General features: G+C 37.3%; 1 protein-coding gene across 1 annotated transcript in view; it reads right to left on the reverse strand.

The window, feature by feature from the left end:
* The window catches only part of NEGR1 (neuronal growth regulator 1), an 877,308-nt gene extending 858,710 nt beyond the window's left edge, over nucleotides 1–18,598 (reverse strand). Inside the window, exon 1 of the mRNA XM_070405386.1 lies at nucleotides 18,078–18,598. Coding sequence (XP_070261487.1) covers nucleotides 18,078–18,253 — 176 coding nt within the window. The 5' untranslated portion in view covers nucleotides 18,254–18,598. The remainder of the gene's footprint in view (nucleotides 1–18,077) is intronic.
* Nucleotides 18,599–27,985: the final 9,387 nt, after the last annotated feature.

Consider the following 27,985-nt stretch of genomic DNA (forward strand, 5'->3'; position numbering starts at 1 on the left):
ATACAAAATTAATGCCCAGAAATCTATGGCCTTTTTATATACCAATAATGAACTCACAGAGAGAGAAACGAAAAAAAACAATCCCATTTACCATTGCACCAAAAAAATTAAGATACCTAGGAATAAACTTAACCAAGGACGTATAAGATCTATTCTCGGAAAACTACAGGACATTGAAAAAAGAGATAGAGGAAGACATAAACGAATGGAATAACATCCCATGTTCATGGATTGGTAGAATCAACATCATTAAAATGTCCATACTACCTAAAGCAATCTATAGATTCAATTCAATACCTATTAAAATACCAACAGCATATTTCAAAGATCTAGAACAAACTCTCCAAAAATTCATCTAGAATAAAAAAAAAACCCCGAATAGCCACAGCTGTCCTGAGAAAGAAGAACAAAGTTGGAGGGATCACAATACCAGACATCAAACTATATTACCAAGGCACGCTTCTCAGAACTGCCTGGTACTGGCACAAGAACAGACATATAGACCAATGGAAGAGAATAGAGGATCCAGAATTGACCCAAGCCATTATACTCAATTAATATTTGACAAAGGAGGCAAGAGCATACAATGGAGTCAAAACAGCCTCTTTAATAAATGGTGCTGGGAAATTTGCTCAGATACATGCAAAAAAATGAAACTAGATCACCAACTCACACCATACACAAAAACAAACTCAAAATGCCTAAAGGACTTGAATGTAAGATGGGAAACCATAAAAACCCTATAAGACTCCATAGACAGCAAAATTGCAGACATATGTCATAGCAATATCTTTACAGACACAGACCCTAGGGCAAGAGAGACTAAGGAGAAAATAAACAAATAGAACTACATCAAAATAAAAAGCTTCTTCACAGTAAAAGAAACCATCAACAAAACAACAAGAAAGCCCACTGCATGAGAGAACATATTTGCCAACGTTATCTCCAATAAGGGTTTAATCTCCAACATTTATAGGGAACTCATACAACTTAAAAAAAGGAAGATAAACAATCCAATCAAAAAATGGGTAAAGGACCTAAATAGACACTATTCAAAAGAGGACATTCAGAAAGCCAAGAGACACATGAAAACATGCTCAAAGTCACTAATCATCCAAGAGATGCAAATCAAAACAACAATGAGGTACCAACTCACACCTGTCAGAATGACTATCATCAACAAGTCAACAACTGACAAGTGCTGGAGAGGATGTGGAGAAAAAGGAACCCTCCTTCACTGCTGGTGGAAATGCAGACTGGTGCAGCCATTGTGGAAAACAGTATGGCGTTTTCTCAAAAATTTAAAAATGGAACTGCCATTTGACCCAGTAATACCACTTCTAGGAATATATCCCAAGAAAACAGAAACACCAATCAGAAAGGATATATGCAGCCCTATGTTCATAGCAGCACAATTTACAATAGCTAAGATTTGGAGACAGCCTAAATGTCCATTAGTAGATGAGTAGATTAGAAAACTATGGTACATCTTCATAATGGAATACTATACTGCTATAAAAAAGAAGGAATTCTTACCAGTTGCAGCAGCATGGATGTAACTAGAGAGCATTATGCTAAGTGAAATAAGCCAGGCAGTGAAAGAAAAATACCACATGATCTCACTCATTTATGGATAATAAAGAACATTATAACCTAATGAACAAAAAATAGATACAGAGGCAGAGAAGCATCGAATAGACTGTCAAATTACAGCGGGAAGGCTGGGCAGTGTTAGGGGCAGGGGCGGGTAAGAGATCAATCGAAGGACTTATATGCATGCATATAGGCATGACCAATGGACACAGGACACTGGGAGGGTGGGGTGAGGGCATGTGCTGGGGGGTGGGGGAGGCCAGGGGAAGGTCAACGGGGAAGAAAGGGAGACATGTGTACTATTATATGTAGTTCTTTAAACAAGAAAATAAAATTAAAAAATATATATATTGATGACTGTAGCTAGTCAAAACAGACAAAAATAAATACATCCTGATAATTTAAAGTTGTCTTTACTTGAATATTTTTATATTCCTTGAAAAACTGCTATGTAAGCATTTCTTTCTGCAAAAAATTCTCTCTCTCTGGCTTTCTAGCTCCCAAATTAATTGTGCAATTGGCTAGATAACCAGCATTAATAGATATTCATTCTTGCCTGATAATTCCTTGTTTTGAGATAGAGAGTGAAATAAGGTAGAGAGTTTAATGTAAAAAATAAATTTACAACAATGTATGTTTTAGTGATTTCTCCATATAAAAAAATATGTAATTGGTACTTAAAGGTAGATGATATAGGAAAGTCTAGATATGGTCTTCCAGAAACCAAGGGATTTTATACGTCAGATATGAAGAGAATTTTTAGAATGCCCCAAGAAAAGTCTGAAAACCAGCTCCTCAATTATTGAGATTAGAGAGAAGTGTCATTCATTCCATTGAGGTTAGGAGGCTTAGGATAGTTTAAAAATGAAGTAGCAAAAGCACAGACATGCTATTTCAATGAAGAATTCTTTGCAGACGAATTTCAAATATTGTTTACTTTGATGGTCAAACAGAAGATCATGTGGCAATCATGAAGGGTTCATTACATATATTACCATTCCAACCAAGAAAAAATGATAATGCAAGTATAGTGAGAAAAGTGTAAGATTTTAGAGGAAACGTGTAATGTTGGCAAGAAGATTTTGAGGCCAGCAGAAGAAACTGAGAGAAAGAAAATATACTCTTCATGGACATTCAGAATATGTCAAAAACTGGCAAATTTAGGGGGAAATCCATGTACAGAAATATTAAGGAGAGGACAGTAAAAAGGCAAATTATTTTATATGAAATAAAAATGAGTCCAAGAAATAAAAACTACTGAATGAGATAGTCATCTCATGTTCCAATCATCTCTACTTTTCTAAGAAAGCTGCCTTGAATGAAAAACAGGTGAGCCTCAGAAATTATTAGAGAACAAATATAATGTCTAAAGCACAATATGACATGAACCATCCCTTTAACTACATAGTCCTGGCCATAAGTTACAGCTATATGAAAAGATGGATGAGGAAGGTAAAGAGAAAAGACATTGACATTGAGTGTCAACTGTGTGCTGAATACCACTTAGGACACATTCACATATGTTATTATCAAGATTGACAATAAGTACAGTATAGGAGTAGCTAACAGTATTTTCATTTTACCAACAATAAAACTGAGTTTCTTTAAAACCAAATAACTTGCTTGTGACCAGAGAGCCAATAGATGGTAAAGTAAAATGTGAAACATAAGTTCTTTACACTACCCAATACTGTTTAAAACACAACCAGTTCAACAGAATGGACCTTATCTCTTATTATCACTATATTTCAAACTTATAAAAAAGTGTCTAGTATATGACAGGGACTCAATAAACATATGCTGGAAAATGATGAATGAAGGTCTGATAAAACACGTTCCTATGAAAAAAACACACCTCCACAATAAAAAAAAAAAATAAAGAAAAATCAATTCAAGTATTCCAGAATTCAGTAAACATATTCTATACAAATACTAATACACAAAGTTCTGTGAAGGATTTGTGATAACATAAGTGAAAGACTGTTATATAAGATAATGGCTGTTATATTCCTTTACAGAATCATAATAGACAACAGTATACTGTAATATAAAATTGATGGAATAAACATTTAAAATGGAAAGTTGTAGGAATTCAAAATTCAGAAAATAAGGAGTTAGAATTGAACTAGAGAAGGCTGAAAATGTTCTTAAATACTATGAGACAAAAATAGGACTTTATGTTAGGAAAGCTTTGGATAGCCAAGGAATGAGACATCAGGAAATTTACTCTCCTCTTTGGGACACATGTAAAATCTGTAAAAGGTGAATACGAAAACACATTAAAGAAGATTCTTAAAAATCTTATAAACTTATAACACTTACAAACTTATAAAAATAAGTTTCCACTCAGATTATAAACTATATAGCATATCTCTTCTACAGCTAGCACAAAAAGGCAACCCATCTACTTCCCATAGGTTCAATTTTATACACTGACTGCAATTAAACAATTAAGACTTTATAACATATTAACAATATGTTTAATAAAATTGGAATAAAAACATCTTTTTTGATTCCTGAATTTTTTAAATTTATTTTCCCATCTATCTTGGAAAATAATGGTGCTTTACTCTAGGCTGCCTAACCTTTTTCAAGGAGAATTTTAAATCAGTTTGATTCATTGTTTTAAAGTTATACCAGAATTCACAGTCAAATGATTAAATTGAGGACTTGGTGAACTACAGAAAGCAACCTACAGCTTTTCCTTTTTGTTAATAACTACAGAATACAAAAAGCCTCAGGAAATATTGTGCCTTAAGTAATAATAATGAGCATGGGCTTTGGAGACACACAAGTCTAGGACCAAATTATGGTTATGTCATTTACTACCTGTATGAAAGTTCAGAAAGTTATTCGTCTTCTATGAGATTGTTTCTCCACTTATAAAGTAGAAAAAATGTAGGTTGTCTTGAGGATTCATCAAAGTAACCAATGTATAATGCCTAACTATAAATGATGTCCAAAGTTGTTTTTCTCTTGTATTACCAGTAACTTATAATCATTAGGGATGAAATCATCTTAGATGAAATGTTTTTTCCAGAATATATATGGTTTCAGACAGATAAAAAGAAAAAGAAAAACCTCGTGGACGTAGACAACGGTGTGGTAACTTCTAGGGGACAATAATATGGTAACTATTTGTAGTTTTAGATTGAACAAAGAAGAAAAGAAAAAGAGAAAAAAACTCATGGACACTGACAACAGTGTGGTGACTTCCCAGGAGCTGGAGGAAGGATAGGGGGATAAATGGTGATAGAAGGAAACGTGATGTGGGGTCGGGAACACACAATACAGTGTACAGATGATGTGTTGTGAAATGTGCCTCTGAAACCTGTATAATTTTGATAAGCAGTGTCATCCTAATGAATTCAATAAAAGGGGGAGAGGGGAGAGAATTCACTATTTTCCAATCTAGTGAATGATTATTACTATAATGTTAAGTACTAAATCTCATTTAAAATAATTTAACATTTCCTTAAATATATAATGCATTCTTGTTTTTTATCATTGTGAATTTAGCAGTATTTTAAAATGGATATGGTACTTATTAAATGTTAATAATTGGATAAGCAATAAATTTATCATTTGTTTTTTATCTTTTAGTGAGAATCACAGATTTAAAAAGTCACGAGGTTTGGGATAAAAGGACCTAGATTTGAATTCTAGCTCAGCCACTACTTGTTCTACCCAGGGCAGATTACCTTACCTTTCCAAGCCTGTGTTTATTTGACTATAAAACCAGACAAGTTTTGCATACTATTGTGATGGTATGTCATATATAGTAAGTACTCAATGAAATTTGAATATGAATCATGATGTTCAGAGTTGTAACATGATTATGAACTTAAATCATTCTGCTGTGCACTTAGCAGATATGCAGAATTAAAAGAAGCATTCATATTTTCTGAGCTTCTACTGAGTTTATTGCCTGTGGATAAAATGGCAATATAGATAGAAAATTCTGGCCCATACAAGTCTGCTTCTGAACCCTATTGTCTTCAGCATAACATAGAGATTTCATAAGGGTCATAAAAGCATAGTTGATCCTGAATAATTATTTGCTGTCCCATCTACAATTCACAGTTGACTATTGTTTTTTAATCTAGGTGTTGATGGTAGTTGATATCTCATTGTTTCAATTTGCATCTCTTGGATGATTAGTGACTTTGAGCATCTTTTCTATTGGCCATCTGTATCTCCTCTTTGGAGAAGTGTCTATTCAGACCCTTAGCCTATTTTTTTAATTGGATTGTTTGTTTTTGATATTGAGTTTTATAAGTTCTTTATAAATTTTCGATATCAACCCCTTATCAGATGTATTATTGGCAAAAATGTTCTCCCATTCAGTGGGTTGTTTTTTTCATTTTGCTCATGGTTTCCATTGCTGTGCAAAAACATTTTAGTTTGATGTAGTCCCATTTGTTTACTTTTCTTTTGTTTCCCTTGCCTGAGGAGATATATCAGAGAAAAATGCTGCTACAAGAAATGTTTGAGATTTTACCACCTATGTTTTTTTCCCCAGGATTTTTATAGTTTCCAATCTAACACAGGTTCTTTAATCTATTTTGTTTATTCTTGTATATGGTGTAAGAAGGTGGTCTAATTTTGTTTTTTTGTACATATCTGTCCAATTTTCCCAGCACCGTTTATTGAATAAACCATCTTTACCCCATCGTATATTTGTCAAATATGAATCAACTATATAGATATAAGTTTGTTTCTGGGCTCTCTATTCTGTGCCATAGATCTATATGTCTGTTTTCATACCTATACCATGATGTTTTGAGAAGCTCACAACTGTCAAAATGGCTATCATCGATAAATAAAATAACAAGTGTTGGCAAAGATGTGGAGAAAAGGGAACCCTCTTGCACTGTTGGATGGAATGTAGATTGACCCAGCCACTGTGGAAAATAGTGTGGAGTTGCCTCATGAGATTAAAAATTGAACTGTCTTATGACAAAGCCATTCTATTTCTGGGAATATATCCAAAGAATCCTGAAACATTAATTTGAAATAATATATGCATCAGTATATTCACTACAGTGTTATTTACAATACCCAACATTTGGAAGCATCCCAGGTGTCCATCAGTAGATGAGTGGATAAAAAGCTCTGGTACACTTACACAATGGACTACTACTCGGCCATAAAAAGGAAGGAAATCTTACCCTTTGCAACAGCAATGGATAGACCTGGAGAGCATTATGTTAAGTGAAATAAGCCAGTCAGAGAAAGATAAGTACCATATGATTTTACTCATAGGTGGAATCTAAGGAACAAAATAAACTAACAAAATATAAACAAACTCATAGATAGAGAACAGAATAATGGCTATCAGAAGGGAGGCGGGTTGTGGGCTGGGTGAAGGGACTAAGAAAAAAATAAAAATAAAACACTAATAGCTCATAGATGCAGACAACAGTATAGTGATTACTAGAGAGAAAGGGTAAAGGAGGGATAAATAGTGATGGAAGGAGACTTGACTTTGGGTGGTGAACACACAATACAGTATACAGATGACATATTATATAATTATATACCTGAAACCTATATAATTTCATTAATCAATGTCACCCCAATAAATTCAATACTTTAAAAAAATGATATCGCTTTTATATGAACTATTCTAATGTTGTCATCAGTTGTCACCTCTTCCATTCTAAACCCTGTCACAAATATTAATCTTCACCTTCTAACTCTTTCACTGCCATCATATTGTACTTTCTTCTGTCTCTTCTCATTTCTTCTTCAGTCCTCATACTTCCTATGATCATCCAGTTACAGTAATGCTTTACCTCTGGTAAGTTAATTAAATCAGCATCAATCTGTTCAGCATAAAATTTATGGTTCTTGTGCTATTGAGTGGTCTTGGTCTGCACCCTAATAATTAAAACCTCTTTTGCTGTGTTTTGACTTTCCAATTGGGAGTCATTTCATTTGCTACTGGGTTAACAATAATAAATACAAGTTGTCCATTAAATAGACTCTTTGAAATATAAAATGTCAAGAGTTTAGCTGAATTACTCCATACTGTTGTTTCCTTAGCATTCATTTTGTGTGGCCGAAAGGCCAGCAGGGACCTTGAACTAGCATCAGTCCTTCCTTCAGTTCATACCCTACATAATCACCTGAAGAATCATAGTAAATTGAAGTGCCTGATATCACTTCCCCAGCAGTCCTTGAAATTAGCCTCCCTGTCTCTCCGCTTTTGCCTTCCCTTTGTTCTCACCTCTCCCTCTCCCTCTCCCTCTCCCTCTCCCTCTCCCTCTCCCTCTCCCTCTCCCTCTCCCTTTCTCCCTCTCCCTCTCCCTCTCCCTTTCTCCCTTTCTCCCTCTCCCTCTCCCTTTCTCCCTCTCCCTCTCCCTTTCTCCCCCTCCCCCTCCCCCTCCCCCTCCCCCTCCCCCTCTCCCTCTCCCTTCTCCCCCTCTCTTTATGGTTTGAATTGACCTATTCCATTTTCATCAGCAAGCACTCCTCCTAGGACCTTAGTAAAGGCATATGTCCCAGGTCCTGCCACTTCCTCTGCCTGCATCTGGCCTTGAACTCCTTGTGTGGCCCTTGGAGGCATGCCATGTGTGTCCTACCGAACTTGTGAGTAATAAACTTCTCTATTTCAATTTTTCTTGTATTCTTTTGAATTGGGGCTCACCATCTGATACCCCAGGAAACTACTCATCAAATGTTATTTTAACAAAATCACTATATATATATATATATATATATATATATATATATATATATATAATGATTTCACATATAATTGGCACAGTGGTATGATGAAAAATATATGTCAGTAATCAAATTTCAGATTGATATCAGGAAAATAAAAGAAGCACAAAATCATTAGCTAATATAAATTGAGTTCTTACTATGTAGTAGGTACTGGGTTAGCATTTTACAAGCATTTCTCACATCATCTATGTCATTTTGCTAGGGAGGTCCTAAGTGAGGATGAGGCATTTGTTCATGTCGCATAGCCAGTAAGCAGAGAAATAAAAACTCAAACTCCCATCACCCCTGTTGTGGATACCTCAAAGCATGATGGGTTTTTCAATGCAACTATACAATTATAATAAATGCTAAACTCTGTGCATAAGCAAAAGTAATTCCTTATATCTATTTCACATTAATGACATATGAGCAAAACATTGATTAATGGCATATTCTCAGGAAGAGAAGTGAGCAATTATTCAAAGATTTATACATACAGAAATTTATAAAACATTGGTCCCTGATCCCATTGGAGGCCAAGGTATAGAGCTACTATCTATCTTTTATAATAAACATAAACGGACCAGCAACTTTGGAGGCAGACATATACCTGAGTGTAAAATATGATGTAGGTCTAACATTATTCCAATAATAAAATGAATTATTTGAACTGAAATTCATTTCTTTTATTATAATTATTCCATATAGTAAAATTTGTGGGCTTAATTTTTTGTCATCACAGTGAGGTGATTTTGTTAGAAATCACTCATATAGCATAACATACTTACATCTCTTCCTTCCTCCTTCTTTCCCTTTCTACCCCTTCCTTCAATTCCTACTCAGCATTCAGGTTTTGAGCACTAATAATATGTCAAGCAATATGTTAAACAGTAGAAATGCCATTTTCTATTCAGCTTATCAATTACCTAGACATTAATTTGAAAATGGGTTACTCGCAAATAAAATATATCTAAGTTTGTCCTCCTGTAAGAGATATTATATCTATAAGATTAGGAAAACTTTATGACCCCTTTGATTTATTCACTTAATATCCCAATACAATGGTATGTAATGTTACTGGAGAGAATATATAGGCAATACTCTCTTGCCTTCTGATTACAGCTCTTACGTTCACAATATCTCCTAAATCCTGTTAATATCTCTAAATTTAATTTAGTTCCATGAGAGGAAAGGAGTTTCTGGAGACAACAGAACACATTTTTTCCCATGGCCTTTTAGATCAGCCAAACCTTTCAATACTTTATGGCAGGAGCTAAAGCTTTAAAGAAAACTTATTTTGTAGCATGAGTATGGGCACTAACCTGTGTCTAAATGACTTAGTGAAATACAGTAAAGAATAATTTAGTTCTGGATTGAAAAGGGTTATAAACATCTCTCTTAAATTGAACAAATTACCAGCTATCCAGAAAGTATAATATATTGGCTTCTGTTCAAAAGAGCAACACTTAATGTTGGCAACACTGCCAAAGTCTTGCTTTCTTATATTCCCCTTTTCCTAGAGAAAGTGATTAAAAGACCAGTTCCCATGCCAGCTGGATGCTTCAGAGCAGCAAAGGTCCTCTCTCAAGATTCAGAACTTGATATGGCTTAGAAACCACTATGCTAATAGATAACCTCCCCACCGTTATAAATCAAAGCCATATGACCACATTAAAATTCTATCAGCTGTAGCAACACCCTGTGGTTTATAAAGTACTGTTGCCCTAACTCTGGAAGACATTTGGAATGATACAAAAGTTCTGCCCTGGTTTGGGGTGTGTAGCTACTTTTCACAATTGAAAGCTTTTCATCCACAGCAAATGGCCAATTCTCTCTACCTCTTTACTTTTATTGATTTTATTTAATTGAAACCTTAAGAGAAAGGAAGAGGAGGCTCCAGGCATTGAGGTAGAAACAGAAAAAATGTTTTGCTGTTTTGAACTGTCCTTGTTATCTGCTGATTATAATTGCAAATAGCAAAAGCCTTCCTATATAATTTAAAAGCTTGGGTCTTCTTAAAATTATAATGACATCTCAAAAATCTTCCAATAAGTATCCCATTGCATTTCAAACTTTTTCTTCTGAAACCCTCAGTGAGACATACACATCTAAAATCTTGACACAACACTCATAAAACACACACATCATAAAAGCTTAATCGAACAATTCTTAACTTACCTTTATTATATATAATGCCTTTTACTCTTATGAAATACATTTTATTTTAAAAAATACTTTTAGTATACTTTTTCTTCAAGGCACACTGTAGTTTGTATCCTAGTTTAAAGACACTGATTGATTCCAATGTGTCTTATCCCTAAATTAGAACTTTTGCAGGAATTACTTAAGGCAGAGGCTCTTCATATATAGATTCAATAAAAAGTGCTTAATCACTATAAGCATGCAGATCCAACACAGTCTGAGAGATATTACAGTTATTAAAATCTGAAACAATTAATGAACTAAAAAAACAAATACATTTATTCTTTCATTTCTCCTTCAGTGGAGTCATTAATTAAAAATAGTGATGTCAGCCTGATCTATGCAGAGTTATCTGCTCAGCCCTAGGGATAGATGAACAAGTTGTAGTGTTTACAAACCCAGGTGTTTTGTCAAACAAAATTAATACAGCTAAGAACAGAAAGTACATTTTTTAAAAGAATCAAAAATAGTACTATTATTAAATACATTTAACCACATTTTCAATATGGTGAACTAATTAAAATCCAATTTGATAATGATTATAACCATGTAGAAAAATGTTCAATGTTACTCTCTAGTAGTATGGGAAGTTCTTTTTTGTGTTGATGAATTTGAAACACATAAAACACCTAATCAAAGAGCATCTTACCCAATTTTAATTTAAAATTTCCTTTACAAAAGCCAAAAGGCAGGTAATGTTATACTGCTCAGGTAAAATAGAACAGTAAATATAATTTTCTCTTATACCTATAAAGCATCAATGATAATCTATAATGAATCAGCAAAACTTTGAGAAAGATGGAATGGCAGAGATCAATTAGCAACTGCCCTCCCAATTCAGAAATCCTTTCTTGAGCATCTTTGAGATGTTCAAGATGCATTAATTAACGATGGCTTCAATTAAGATCTTTCCTGTGAAAGTGTGGGAAAAGGTACCAAATAGTAGGGCTTGTTTATATTGGAGCCAGGCACCTAAACAAATATCTTTCAGAAAGTATTTTGAAGAAGCTAGGGGAAAAGTCAGCACATCATCTAATAGTCAGTTAAGAGGGAGAGTAAATTAAAACAAAACAAACAAATAAACAAACCAAAAAACCACAATATCCACTAATGAAGATCCCCTTAGCTATTCTATATAAGTTATGTGATGTCCATAATGTCTTAATTTATGCTAATTTGAACAGGATATGGTAGAAAAGTGATTTGATTTCTATTTAGAAGATTCAAATGGTTTGAGAGACTAATTTCTACAGTAGTCAAATACTTCAGTACTTGAAACATGGGCATCATTTTGGTCATACACTTCATAAGAAACTGAAAACTCCTTGGGTATTAAGCTACATAAAAGAAAGGCCTTTAATTCCCATTGATTTAAATAGGCAAAACTGTAAGAATTATCTCAGCATTTTGATCACATAGCCACAAGCAGAGTTTAGCCCTGGTTCTCTTTTGCTCAGTCAAAAAAAAAAAAAAGATATAGTATTATTGAATCTTGCTAATATATACCCATCAACTTCTTTATTTTTCCCTCCCATAGCAACATTACATATTTTTTTCACTAAACTTATTGATTCAATTGTAAATTTAATTAAATATTTACACATTTGTTTTATTCTCATTATAATCTGGGTATGGAAAAAAACAAACAAACAACTATCCATCTTTCTTGTTTGCAATATCCCCCAATGTTGCTATCCAATGCTAGCAAGCAACATTATGGTGCCATGGGTGAAGTAGTAATTTAATCAAATATAATTAAAATCACTGAAACCATTACTTTTCACTTTGTATTAATAAGGACTCTACCAGAAAAACCTAACACATTCTGGATATTTAAAACAGAGGGAATTTAATGGAGGGAGCTGATTACAAAGGGATGGAAAAGCTGAGAAGCCAAACCCAGCAGTTAGAACAGCAGGAAACCATTACTGCTCCTAGCATGAAAGAACAAATGGATGAGGCATAAACAGAAGCCCAAGAGCCAGTTATGAGGTGGAAGATGGAACAAAGAGGTTCCAGTGGGAGATGGAGACATTGCTGTACATTGCCCAAAGCGATGAAGAGGGGGAGAAACAAACACTCTGGCCTCTCACTCATTATGTCCTCCATTCTCCCAAACTGCCTATTCTTGGCCAACTGCAGCTTGAAGACATGGCAGACTGAGAAATATGGCTGAGGAATTAGCTCTACCATCTACCTCCAACAGCCCAGAGCAGCAGAAGGCTGAAGGTTGGATCTGGTCAATTGGGTCCAGAACTGTCACATGTAGGATGTGAACATTTCTTGAAATGCTTCAGAAGTCAGGAAATACAGAATTAATTTATTTCATGGAGCAGTTTAATTACAAAGCCAATCTATTTAAAATAAGTACTTTATTGCCGAAACCGGTTTGGCCCAGTGGATAGAGCGTCGGCCTGCGGACTGAAAGGTCCCAGGTTCAATTCCGGTCAAGGGCATGTACCTTGGTTGCGGGCACATCCCCAGTAGGAGATGTGCAGGAGGCAGCTGATCGATGTTTCTCTCTCATCGATGTTTCTAACTCTCTATCTCTCTCCCTTCCTCTCTGTAAAAAATCAATAAAATATATTAAAAAAAAAAAAAATAAGTACTTTATTAACATGTTTGTGTTCCAAGAGTTCTATAGCTGCATGGGCTTACCAATTCTTCAGGACGAAAAGACTGTGGGGGAAAAAAAATCTTTATAAATGTTGAAAATACTATTGTTCTTAAGTATAATAAATGATTGCATATTGATATATCAAGTATTAATTAATGCTAATAGGACAGCTCAGAAAAATCACAACAAGTAATATTGTAGCAATTCATTCCATATTCTGAAACACAGTTTTCCAATTGACCCAGTATGGCAATTTATCACCCCTTCTTTTTTTTTTAAAAAAAAAAAAGGAAAAAATCAGAATTTTAAATATACTTGTTCAATGGCACTATTTAATAAGCATATAGGTTTTTAAATAATGCCTTAATGTTTCAAAGTTGAAATATCTATATACTTGAAAATGTACCTGGAATGTGTAGGGATGACTCAAGAGATAATATGAGACTTTTCAATGATATTCTGAAAGTACAGCATAATTGATTTCTATTGCTATTGGTAATTCTCCATTCTCATATGTAAATCATTTACTTTCTTGCATCCAAATAAAATGAATTAACTTAATCAAAGGCAAATGTATAGGACAAATAAGCTGAGAAGTAACAAATACTTGTCATATCCAGTTATAAGTCCACTTATAAAAGTTTTGTGTCTTCCAACGGATGTACCTTCTGTGGAAATGTGCTTTATGTTTTTGCTTTAAGCAAAAGTTTTCTTCCTTTTACAATATTATTAGGATCTCATATAAGTTCCATTTCAATAAACTACATTAACAGACGTGTGTTCAACTTTGCTCATGTAAAATATGTCACATTTAAAAAAAGACTCTCCTTTCCTTTGGTTAAAACATGACAAGCACAGAAGAGAATAATTTGAATTCATATCAGGAAGGTGACGTAAAATGTGCAGAATTCATACAGAAGAGTTGAAGTAGAAACATATTGAAATAATTTCCTTAAAATGACTTGTGTTTTTAAAAATGTTCAGACACTGGCAGGATATAAATGAGGATGTTCCTTGTATTGTTTCCAAAGAATATTAAACATCTTGGACATGTTAACATAACTGTGTTTGTTAATAAGGTAAGAATAAAATAATTTAGTCACATTAAGACAACTGTAAAACTATATTTAAAAAGTCATCCGAAATTTATGTACTGATACAGAGCTGAGTTACGTTCTCCTTGATTTTCCACATGTAGAAATACCAGATCCTGAAGTGTGATCAGTGTGGTTCTATCATCCCCTGTCCTTTGCTATGTGGCCCCATGAAACATTAACTCAAATCTTCTACGTACTGCAAAATGCAATATGAAGACTGGAGAAAAAGTTAATTTCTCCATATGCAGTTTAACAAGTTTTGTTAAGTATAAAACACTAATACATATAAATGTAGTTGCAATCAAAGTCACTTTTGAAGAAATTAATGAATGTTTAATTTGTGCTTGTAACTAATTACAATGTACTCTAGACATCCCTGCATTCATTTGAATCCAAAGTTTAAGTAAGAGATACCAAATGTTACTTTATTGAGTAGGTGCATCATTAAATACTTTATGTAGGTCCAAAGAGCTCAACTGAATCCTTCAGAGACTTATCAGTGCATAACATCATTAGAAGAAATGGACATTTTGACATTTAATGTATTGTTTTACTAACTTTAAAAGCCAAAGTTAAAGTGATAAGATTGCTTAAATTAGTAATTGAAATTTCATACTAAGTCCTCTATTTAGGCTAAACAGAGAAGATGGTTTACAAATTATAGATATGGGTAGTGGACCAGAGAATGTATTTCCCTTTTACATTATAACATGAGTTAAGGAAAGTTTTGTTTTTCTTGATTCTTTTCTCTAAAACAGATATTGTGGCATTTTGGAGATAAAAATGTAACATCCGACCTTTAAACTTCTGTTTCATTAATGTAACCACAAGCAACAGAGTCACTGACTGACATGTTTGCACTTTCAGGCCTTTGGCTCTTAAAGTTATTTGATAACTGTTATGCCACTATTTGCTTTTTATTGGAGACACCTTGAGGAATGTGTTAGATGAAAAATGGAGTATATTGTGTAAAACTTAATAAATGATATAATGTAATTCAGTAAAATATTCTCTTGAGCATTAGATTTCTGTACCTTAATTGGGGGCTGGAGTCTATAGTTGAGGGTAAATTTTGTTTATTTTGTTTTGTTTTCTAATGAGTTACAGAATAACATCAAACACAATTCTAAATATCCAAAGCAAAAACATACTATATAACTCTGTAACATTACTTTTGATGAAATATATGTCACCTGACTTAAACTCAATTAGTCTTTTAAGTTCTGTCTATACTGGTCTATGAACAGAGTCAATATCAGTTGCAGGAGAGGAGTAAAGAAAAATAACTGAGAATTTCTTGTAAATATATATGTAAAAACAGTTAAAAATCCATGGACGATGTAAAAAAATAAAATAAAAATGTGATGCTCCCTAGAGAATTCTAGAATTACTATAAGCAAATTACTTTGGATAAAAAATAATGCAGCTCAGATTTCTACTGCATATGACAAAAAAAAGGATTGTTTTTATTTTTTATAAAAACACACAGTAATTAGTTAGAAATATCATTTAGAAAAGACAGAGATTCTAGTCTGTTTAAAAATTTTAAAAGTCAAAAGTTCCCTGAAATAGGATATTACAAAGTCAGGACATAGAAGAAAAAAACCAGGAGGGGGTGAGGTACAGTGCATACAAGTAAACAAGGACTGCACCACACCAGCAGCACTGGGAAGATACCTTTCGCACTAGTTAGAGAAGCTTTAGTATTGAAGCAATGAGCAAACTAGCCATAGGTCTCCTAGAAGCAAACCGTGGGTTCAGCTATTTTAATTAGCAATAGTATTTACTAGATTATCCATTAGAAGCAAAATGCCAAGGTATATCCTCAAAAGACAAGCAGTCTAGCAAATTCTTTAGTTTGAAAATATTAATGCTCATTACAAATAAGCAATATGCTTCTACAAACATATAAATTATAACTCCCATTATATATGTTTGCAGCCTCTGAAAATAGTGTGTCATCCTTACCACTATTGTTCAAACTTCTAAAACAAACTTAATATAAAGAACATACATATGGGCTTAATTTATATCCTCTATGTGACAAAGAGTTCATTGCTTTTACCAACAATGAAGAGGTATTTTACTAGGTTATTAAAAAATTATGCATTACTTGTGTATATGCCCAGTGACATTCCGTGTTTACAGCAAAGATAAGAAGATATGTTATAAAAGCACATTAATAGTTTATATTAGATACTATAATAGTATTCCACACAAATTTGGACTCATAAGTATGTTTCAGAAGCTGTAAGTTATATACCACACCCAGATCCCACATCATTAAATTTAAAATATGTTACATGATCCAAACAGAAACATATCCCACTCTTTCACTTAGCCATGCCATGTATACTTATTTTGTGCAATCCACTCTTAGAAGCCAACTACCACCCAGTGGAGAGAAAGAATATCTTTCAGGCAGATCTGAGGTGTACATCAGGTGGGGGTGTGAGGGGGGGGGGAAGGGAGGGCGATGGGAAAAGAAGGAATAGGGGCGTTTAGCCTTGTTTAGATCTAAGTACTGCTGATCATCCATTTATATTTTCACAAGAGAGAAAAGGTATCCAGAAGCTCACTCGGCAGTGTTGCTTAGCGGTAGCATCAGGCTATGAATGTTCATTAATGACAAAACATTTCAATGCTCAAGCTTAGGGGAAAAGGGGGGAGAAGGAAGAGTGAGAAAAAGAAGTAAAACTGAAAATTGAAGGAGGGAGGGAATAGAGAAGAAAGAGGGAATAGAGAAAATGAGACGAGAGAGAGAGAGAGAGAGAGAGAGAGAGAGAGAGAGAGAGAGAGGTTGTACACATGTGTGAGTGACAGCATGTGGATCAGTAGAGAAGTGTGTGCCTTTTGAACAGTAAAAGAGAATCTGAATGTGAAAGTGGCTGTTAGACCATGGAAGAGCCAATGTGTGTGGGGATGTGAAGTAGAGAGTATGTGAAGGAGTGTGTTTAAGAAAAAGAGATTTGCCAGGGTGAAAAAAAAAATAGTACTGGAGGGTGTTAGAAGGAAGATGCATGTGTATGTGGCAGCGATAGGGAAAGAGATGGGAAGTGGGGCTGACAAGATCACAGAATAGGAACATTAAGGAGGAACAGAAACAGGGAGTGGGGGGGGGGGGGGTGAAGCGTGGAGGAAAGGAGGTTAAATAAGAGAATGCAGAATTAGAATGGAGGTGATAAAAAAGAGAAAATTGAGGATAAAGTCGGAATAGAAGGAAAGAATGGAGAGAAAATAGAAAAGGGAAGGAAAGAGGCAATGGATGGGGGGAGAGTAAGAAGAGGGTGGGGGAATGAAAAAAAGAAAGAGAAGGGAGAAAAGGGGGAAAACGGTAAAAGCAGTAAAAGGAAAGAAAGCTGAAGAGGGAGAAATTGAGCCGAAGTGTCCAACTGAGAGGGAAAATAAATGGGAGCTGGGAGCTAGCAGTTGGAAAAAGTCTCTTAGACTAGAGCCAAACAGCAACAAACCTGATAAACTTGTCAGACTCTCCCAGAGTACCCAATGCCAGTAAAACAGAGACCTTGTGAATGGAGTTTCAAAGTACCACCTGCCCCTCCTAACCCGCACGCTCCACTCATCCCGGGGCTACTTGGTGTCCGGGCAAAGTGCGTTAGCATCAGGAGCCCAGCTCACTACCTGCCCCAGCGGAAAGGGAGCAGGCAGGGCTGGGGCAGAATTAGCACCTGGGTGTCTTGAGATGTGGTCTTTTGATAACGATCCCCATCAGCGTTATTACCCGGTTTAAAAAAAAAAAAAAAGGCAAAAAAAATAAATAAAAACAAAAAGGTGGAAAGAGAGAGAGAAGGATAGACCGAGACAAGTACGAAAAGCACGCCGGCCGTTCTTCCTACCTAAGCACCGCCGTGTCCCCTTTTCTGACCATCATGTTGTCCACGGCCGCCCAGGGAAAGTCCACACTCTGTCCAGCCGGGAGGCAGGAGGGCAGGAGGCAGCACAGGCTGAGGAGCACCGCCGCCAGCCACTGGTTCGAGCAACAAGCACCCTGCACCAACAGCATCATGTCCATCCCTGCTAGGGCTGCTCACTCTCCAGAAGCTTTCAGCTCGCGCTCCCCCACCCCCTGGTGCTGGCGTCTTCCCGGGAACCAGGCGGCGCGCCACAGGATTTTTTTTTTCTTTTTTTTGTGTGGATGGGTGGGTTTCTTTTCTTTCTTTCTTTCCCCTCTCTAGTTGTTGGGTGTTGTTTCTCTCTCTCTTTTTTGCCTCCCCGCCTTTTCCTCTTCGCTGTCCCTCCCTCCCTCCCCTCCCACCCCCTGGCACTACACTACACCTCCTCTCGGTTGCTTTTGGCCGAGTCCGGAGCGTGTCTGATTCTCGGGCGGCTCGCACACCATCTAGCGAGGAGGCGAGCGCGCGGCGAGTGAGGGAGGAGGCGCGGCGAAGGCGGAGGCTGGGCGAGCGGCGGCGGCTGCAATCGCCGCAGCAGCAGCAGCAGCAGCAGCAGCAGCAGGAGCAGAAGCAGCGCGGGGCGCAGCGGCCGCCGGCGGCCCCCGGCTCGCGCGCGTTGCCAAGCGGCCGTTTCCTTAGCAACCCCGCCCGGGGATTGGGGGATGCAACAGGGAGGGGGGGAAATGAATGGAGGAAAAAAAAGAAGAAAATGAAAATATCTATCAGGAGGAGGTATATCACAATTACGCAGACTGCGGGGGAAAGAGAGATGCCTCCTAGACAGAAGGCTTCCCTTCCTGGCAGATGCCCTGCTTTTGCTAGAAAAGTCTCCGTGTCGGGCCGAGAAGGAGAGAGCAGAGGAGCGCTTGGCTTTCCCTCTCCCATGCGTTTCACCTTTGGAGGCACCGTAACTTTCAAGTCCTCCAAGTTGTGGCCGGCGCCATCATGACGCCTGGGACTGAGAGGATTTGTTGTTTCTTTTTTATTTGTTTCTATTCTCGCCTGGGCGGCTGTGCTACAGTTAACAAGCAGCCAACTAGTTCACTGTTTACCTCTTTTCGGAAATAGGTAGGGACAGTGGGTGGGGCTGCTTTTTGAGGGGACGCGCGGGAGGTGCATGCAAGGCTTTGCAGTGGAGCAGCTGGAGTGTCTATAGGGTCAGTCAATACGGTTTGGAGGACGCCTCCCTCCCCCGTGTGTGTTGACACTAAAGTGTGTTTGTGTTTGTGTGTGCGTGTGCGTGTGTGTGTGTGTTGAAAGTGTGAGCGTGTGCATGTATGTGAGTGTATGCCATGCGCGTGCTCGTGTGCGCGCGCGAATCGTGCACGCCGGGCCAGTGCGCGCCCTGCACGCAGGCGCACTGAGAGGGGCCGGGAGGGTAGTGCGGGGATGCGGAGTCGGGAAGAGACTACAATCTAGTATTTTAATTGTGTAGAGCCAGGCCGTCCTGTTATGTAAGAGGCAGTTTAGCCCGTTGGAGATGATCAGCGCATCTGTATCCAGGCAGGGCAGGGTTATCGGGTTTAACGAGTCACAGGATTGCATTTTTTAACAGCCTCCAGGCCAGGATGGACAGGCTTCCTGCTCGGTGGCGCAGAACCGCTCCCCCGCCTCCCCCGCCGCAGCCCCTTAGCCGCTCGCCCCGCGGCTGCGAGCCTCTGTCCTGGCCCACGGCAGAGTGGGGTGCTGGGCATGGGGCCGCCCCCTTCATTTTCTACTTCTTCCCCTCTTGAATGCATGTCCAGCTTTAAAGAACCTTTAGCTATTCCAGGTTGTTTGCAGATCAATGAGAGAGAGAGAGAGAGCCGAGGTTGGAGTCAATAGCAGTTACACCAATCAGCCAATCAATCTGGTTCAGATTGAGGAGTTTGGAAAGCAAAGCGGGGGAGTGAAGGGGAGACACAAGTAGAGTAATTAAAAAACAGGCTCAGCACCCCCTTCCTTCTTCCCTTCCTCCACCCCTAGCCTCCTTAAGCAGCCTTTAAAGATGTTCTTCGCCTGATGCCAGTTCTTCTTGGAAGAGATAAATAAAACCTCGCACGTCCCTAACTCGTTTTCCATAATGCTAGCAGGGTCCTTTGGCAAGGCGCACAGAAACAATAATCTCTGCAGGGGTCAGCATCCGGCTGCCTCCCCAGACTGAGCTCTTTACGAGGCGGGCAGGGAGTCGTTTTGCTTGGCGGTAGCCGCGCTCAGAGTGATTTTTATCGCGGTGCACGAGGATCTGTGCAGAAAGGGAAGGGTTCCATCACCTGTGACCACTACACTGGCTGATGGAAGAGCCCCTAACCAGCATCACCTCCCCGCTGAACCGACACTCCAAGGCTTGGCAATTAACCAAAACGTTTGCAGCAGGAGTTACTGATGTTATTGGCATTCAAGCCTAACTCTCAAACCCGGCTCAGAAATTGAGAGCGCAATGGTATTCAACCGCATTTTGAAACATCAATAAAATGTTAGTCATTTGCGGGTGAATGGAAACATTCTCCTTACAGTCTTTTACGCTAGGGAGATAATTGTCAAATGAGAGACTCCTGCTAATATTGATGCCAGATAGCTAGATCACACTGTCATGGTGTTAACTGCAATTTTTTTTTTCTTCCTCGCGTGGTACACTGATGGATAAAGCTTAAAATTATCTAGGGCAAACGGGGGATTAGAAAAATCGACATGTCATGTCCATGGGCAAAATTATGCAGCGTTATTTAGAATTCTCTCTAGAAATAATTGAGATTCATTTGAAGAGAAGCAGAAGACAGCTTCCGGCATTCTGACTCAGTTTAGCTCTATTTTATGCAGGAGTAGGGTGCCAGCGTTTTCTAGTACAAGCTATGAAAAGCATCCTTTTGTAACTGCTGTTTCCCAGAGATCTGACATCTTCTGGGAGGAAGGAAGAGGGAGCTGGGATTTCTGTGACCAGGAATGGAGCTATGCAGCAGTTTTAATATGTACAACAACCCTTCAGGCTTGTAAAAGGAAACTAGAACCACTTCTATTTAAAGGCAAAGAGTTTATTTTGTTTATTTCTAGGTGTTTTTTTTTTTTTAATCAACTTCCATTCACTGATCACAATGCACTTAACTCTCACAAAACCCACAGGGAAGCAATAACTAAACCTAGTTTATAGATAGATATGTGGGCTAGTGGAGAGATTATTTACATATATGCGGGGCTGTAACTACAGTACTTTTGCTGTTCTAGGGAGGAAAATGATTTTTAAAACTTCTAGGACTTCCTTCTCCCATCCCAACCTTTCTAAAGGAATATATTTGAGAGGATTTTACAGGGTTTTGAGATCCTAGATTTCTTCCCAGCATAGACTAAAATCCTGGCAATCTTGGCTCGTTCTGAGAAAAATAAAATAAAAACAAGAATACGAAAGAAAGGAAACCTCCCTGCTTAATTAGCACATAGGTCCTTAGTATAATTTGTTTTTAAGTATCAAGAATAGGTAACAGCATTGTTTGAACTTTTTAGTGGGTGCAATAGAATGGTCCCTTGATCACAGTTTTTAGGAACTGACATTGGAATGAATTATTACTTCCTTTGAGTCATGTACCTTTATTTTGTTTTCAAAGCTCAACTTCTAATATTTGAAGAAATGTGATAACCAGTATGGAGTGAGTTTGGAAGGAGAAAGGTGGAGCCTGAGTGTGATTAGTGACTATGACATCATGTAGCTTGGTTTATACCCATGTTTTTCATGCCCCGTGACTTCAGTGTTGTTGAAAAGATAAAGTTATAAGGAACCTTCTTAAACTTTCTTAGTTTAATTAGCTTGATTTTTTATTCCACAGGGCAAATGAAATTATTATTAGGGAAAAAAATTTAGACTATAAGTTCACATTTGTTTTCTGATACTGAATGAGTAAACCCAGGAACATTTTTCATGCTATTACCGTCTAGGCATGAGAAATTTTAGGCAAACAGGTCTCAGGATCTAGTGGAAAGAACTAATGAGATACCTTTGTAATTCCTGAGTCAGACAGGAGGCTCTTATAAACAGGACATATGGATAATAACTCCTTAACTCGGGCCATAATTGATTTTCTATTTAATTAAGCTAGTTTAAGCTTGGAGCACCTTATCAAATTAAACTGACCTACAGTGATGATTTGCAGGTCACTGTCAGAACTAAGATGTTCAGGGAATTTGTCGGGGGTGGGAAGGTCTTCCTTTATAGAAAGGTTTCTCAACCCAGGCACTTTAGGTATTTGGGGCAGGTAATTGTGGTCAGTACTGCCTTGTACATTGGAAAATGTTTAGCAGCTTCCCAGGCCCCTATGCACTAGATGGCAATAGCACCAGTAGATGGCAATAGTTGTGATAACCAAAATTTCACCAGATGTTGTCTAGATGTCCATGGATTAGGGGAGAGAGGGCAAAAATCACCTCAGGTTGCGAAACTCCATTATAGATTACATTTATAAAAACATACCATCTTGTGCTTTCACAGAAAATAGTAAAGCAGGTTTGTAGGGGGAAAAGTATTTTATTTGAATTCAATAGCTACCAAAGTAGCTCCCCCTCATCGATTAAATCTCTACATTCACCTGCCATGTGATGGAGTGACCTAGGTTAGCAAAGATGTAATGAATTTAAAGGTTGATTATAAATCTCTTTCTATGATTTCTCTGTGGGAGCTCTTTTATTTAAGCCAGAGTTGAAGTGATAGTCCTTATTTTTAAAAGAAATTGTCATTTTTGCGGTTGTTTGAATAAAAATATAAGTAGATGGTGAGCTTCTTTCTTGCAAGAACTAACTTAAAACTTTGTATTCTTTATATAGTGGCAGTTACAAGTTGCACAGTCAGGAAATGGCTATTAAATAAAAGAAAATGAAAACAAAGTCAGTTCCCTGTTAAATCACTCTATGTAAAATAAATCATATGTTCATACATGTACCACTTTTAAAAATATCAACTTACCTATTAAAATGTAGATGATAGGCAAAGAGGTAAGAAGTTTTTTTTTTGGGGGGGGGGCGGAGTTGCAAGGATACTATACTGTCTTCAAAGCTCTTTAAATTATTGTCATAGAATCTCACTGAAAATTTCACCTAAGTATTTAAACCAGAAAGAGAAGTCTTATAATAAATGTGAGTGGTTGTTTGTTTCCAAGCTTTGGCAATTAAGAATAAAGCTGCCTCAATCATCCATATGCAAATTTTTGTGTGGACATAAGTTTTCAACTCCTTTTGTTAAATACCAAGGAACATGATGCTGGATCCTACGGTAAGAGTACATTAAGTATTGTCAGAAACTGCCAAAGCAACTTAATATTAATATGAAAATTGTCTGAACCACATCAATAAGCTGACCTCCAAAGTGGCTGTACCGTTTCGCATTTCCATCAGCAATGTATGAAAGTTCTTGTTCCTCAATATCTTCACCAGCATTTGATATAGTCACTGTTCTGGATTTGGGCCATTCTGACAGGTCTGTAGTATCCTATTGTTTTCCTTTACATTTCCCTGATGACATATGATGTGGAGCATCTTTTCATATGCTTATTTGCCATCTGAACATCTTCTTTGATAAGGTGTCTGTTAAGGTCTGTCAACCAAACTTTATTCAGTGTGAACAGCTTAATTATGTTACAGCATGGAGGCCACTCAGTCGTGTTACAGCTCAGTTATGAGACTTGCACAGCTCTGGAACAGCACAGCTCTGGAAGAACATGGCTCTGAGGCACCCCTAGGGCAAAGTGGCCTGTGTCTAGGTCTCCCTAGGGTGACTTGCTTCTCTGGTTAGACAGCAGTGCGTCTTTCCAATATGGTCGAGTTCACTCTGTCCTGCTCCAGTTTGATCTGGATGCACACTCTGCTTCACTCTGTTCTACTCCTCTCTGGCCCTGAGTATAAGACATACCCTGTGTTTCTGATTCAGCTCCAGCTTTCCTGGAAAGGGCAAGTGCACTCTCTGAGACAGAGGGGAACTAATTTATATAAAGAAAGGTTCCCCACCTCTCCTCTCTGATCGTCTATTCTCATGCAAATGAGACTTCAAATCCTCACAGTTTGGTCCAAAAAGCAATCTTCTGATTGGTCAGAATTGAGCCACTCTGATTGGCCGGTGAAGATGATAGGGACATACCTGGAGCGCTCTGATTGGACAGGGACAGTCTCAGTTCTATTGGTTGAAATAGAATTCCAGGAACTGCTCTATAAGGGCTGACTCAAACTGCAGGAACAAAGAGCAGGCAGGCATTTTAGTGCAGGAGGCAGGCAGCTTAATTCAGGCTTCTTCCTGAAGTGAGGCTTGTGTGAGAGCTCAGCAAACAAACGCTATTTCTTCAAAAAAATTTTCAGCTCCACCCTCTTTATCCTTACTTTCTGAGACTCCAATGGCATAAATGTTAGCTCTTTTGTTATAGTCCCCTGAGTCCCTCAGATCTGTTTTATTGGTAGTTGTTTTTTTCTAGTCTATTCTCACTGTTGTTCATTGGAGGTAATTTCTATTCTACCTTTGAGTTTACTTAGTCCGTAATCTGTCCTCTCCATTCTGTTGTTGATCCCATTCTTTGAGTTTTTATTTTTGATTATTCTATTGTTCTGTTCTACATTATTATTTTAGTTCTTTATAACTTTTGTTTATTTTTTGTTGAGACTCTTTTTCTTTGCTGACTCTGTTTCTTTGTTGAGACTTTTTTTTTCTTTTCATTTGTTTCTATCATGTTCTTCATTGTTCAATGAAACATTTTTAAAATAGCTTCTTTAAAATCCTTTTCAGATAATCCTGACATTAGTGTCACCTTGGTGTGGACATCTATTAATATCATTTTCTAATTCAAGTTGAAAGTTTGCTAGTTCATGGTATGTTGATTTTTTAATTGATTATTTTGTTATCATGAGACTCTGGAAAATATTAAAATCATCTTTTTAAATAGTATGCTCACAACCTCCTCCTAGGAAAAAGGGCTAACGTCTCTAGAGTGCCAGATCAGGGTAGAAGTCTATGTTCCCAACCGTAGGGGGGTGTTTCTATGTTATTGATAGGCTGATGTGGAAATTCAGGTTCCTGCTAGGCCTCTGTTGCTAGTACTCTAGCCACACTTCGTTCTTGCTCCCCACATGGTCTCCACTGACACCATAGTATAAGGCCTGGTCTCCTTACTTGTAAGTGGTAATGAAACTTCTGACTCACCACGAGGCCTCCTCTAACATACTGGCATGTGTTATCACTGCCTGGTGGGAATGGACATCCTGGCAACTCAACTCAACCATTTTTAATACCACCACACCGCCCTCATTTCCACTCCTGACCCCAAGGAAGGAGGTTTAAGAAGCTTTGTGCAGCCAGATTTGTTTTGGGGAGTATTTGGCTGGGCTTGAGCAATTATTGTTTAAAAGCTTTCTTCTTGCCAGGATGCCCCTTTTCTGGTACTTAGGCTACACTGAGCAGGCTTTTGTTTGGGAATTTTTGTCCATGCCTTTTGGCACTTGTAAATTGCCAGCCTCTCTAGCACTCAGTCTGGCTTAATGCATGAAGCAAAAGGAAAACCCAGGGAACACACAGCCAGGTCACTCCGTAGGTCCTCAGGCTCCTGGCCAGTCTGTTTTTTTTTCTCAACATTCAGAGTTATCTTGTGTTTGTTTTACATTTAATGTCAGTGTGTTTAGTACACTTGGTGGGAAGAACATCTAATCCATCTTTTCTAATACATCATGCCATTAATTTTTTTCATTATAAATTTTATTTTTCTAGTAAGCTCAACCTAGATTTTCATCTCTTCTATCAGAATGTTACTTGAACAGAGCTTGTTTTTTACTACTATAGAATGTAATGAAAGTAATATCTATTATGGAAACATAAAAGTTTAAGGAAGAAAACTTTAGTGTATAATAAACTTTCTTAATCACAGAACTTCACTGGCCAAGTGAACATTTTCAGACACCCAGGCTGTGTTTATATGATACCACTGAAATGGCTATGTTTCTATCAATCTATATTTTGTGTTTCCATCATTATTGTTGATTGTCTATGCCAGTGGTCGGCAAACTGCAGCTCGCGAGCCACATGCGGCTCTTTGGCCCCTTGAGTGTGGCTCTTCCACAAAATACCACATGCAGGCGCGCATGTACAGTGCGATTGAAACTTTGTGGCCCGTGCACAGAAGTCAGTATTTTGTGGAAGAGCCACACTCAAGGGGCCAAAGAGCCACATGTGACTCGCTAGCCGCAGTTTGCCAACCACTGGTCTATGCCAATCAGAAACACTTAATGGCTATATAAGTAAATGTGAAGCTGTTTACATATAGTAGAAAGACCTTATGGTTTAAAATGAAGGAAAAGTAAAATTTGTTATGGATGTAGCTAATTTTAAATCAGTATTTTAACATTGCATAATGATTATAATTGGAGTGAAAACTGAAATAGATGACAGGAGACCCTAATTTTTGGCAAATTTTAGCCACTAGCTGGTGAAGGATCAAAGACAAATCTTTTCTTGGCTCCATTCCAGTTGTTGCAAGGCAGAGGGATTGGAATAATATGTAATCTCTAAGGTTCCTTCCAGAATAAAGTGATGGACGACGGGTGTTTACTGATTGAATCGTGAATTAATGCTACCTGCTCACAGGCCATCTCAGTCCCTCCTGGATAGTCAATACTAACATTCCATTTTTCAATTCCTCTGGATACAATGACTGGATAGCAGTTGTCCAGTCAATTAGTTTCTGTTTTATTATTATGTTAAAGTTTACAGTGTACATTACTAAATATAGGTGACATATAAGCTCAATTAATTTTTTCTCAGAGTTTAAGGGAGGGATTTATTTGGACTATGAGGTGAGCATTTGTACACAAATAGAGTAATGAATAATGGACACCGAGTTGAAGCTGGCTTTATAGGGTTGAAGGAATTAGAATTTCTTTAGATGTTGGTGGGAGAGTAAACGCTTTCCTTTTTTGTTTGGTACATATTCTTTCCTGGTGTGCGCATTCAAGTGCAGGTGCACAAACACACTTTATTAATAATGCAGTATATTTAAGGATCAGCATTGGTTTAAAGAACATGTTAATGGAACACATGTAAGTAGTTTTAAAAGTAAGACAATTCTTGGGGGGGATGAGGACCCATTTGTAATACCTTAACCAATAGAGAAATTAAAGATTAAAAAAAAATTAAGACAATTCTTCAGTCTAAAGAATGTTTGCCCACCTCCCCACAATTTCTCCTTGAGGCATGTACCTGATCGTGTTTTAAAACACATAAAATTATGCTCTATTTCTATAATTATAATCTAGGGGCTACACTTACACTTATTTGCCAATTTTAATGAGATTTACATGGTAAGATTTATGTGTGATCATTTATGATCTAATTTTCCATTACCCCGAAAGCAAATCCAGATGCTCTCAGGAACTCTTAATAATATTTAGTCCTGACTCCTTTGAGAAAGAAGAGAAGGATTGTGGCCAGACAGTAGTAAAATGTCTTACAGTCTGATTAGCTAATTTTTTCCAAATGCTTTTTCTGCTGGCCATATCTCCATTCAGAATCCAATTTTGGCATTCCCAAATGACTAATTTATCTGGATTATTCATATATAATGAGTGTGTTATTTTTCGGTGCAGGATCACATGGCTTTGGAGACTGAAATCAAGTTTATTTCATTAGAAGTGATTTTCTAATTTCCACACAATTTTCACTGCAAAATGGGGGCAGCAGTATGAAATAATGATAGATTAATATTTCTCATATTCTCAAATAATTGCTATTTATATTTATCATGATTCCACCTCACAAATGTATTTATTTCAAAACTATTTTCATTCTAGATGATTAGTGGATTCTCCAGGTTATCTTGTGACCTGTGACACCATTAACACAGTTAAGTTTAAGAAGCTGT

The sequence above is a fragment of the Myotis yumanensis genome, unplaced genomic scaffold, assembly GCF_028538775.1.
Source record: "Myotis yumanensis isolate MYYU_CA2020_CCGP unplaced genomic scaffold, mMyoYum1.0.hap1 SCAF_2, whole genome shotgun sequence".
NCBI classification, from domain to species: Eukaryota; Metazoa; Chordata; class Mammalia; order Chiroptera; family Vespertilionidae; genus Myotis; species Myotis yumanensis.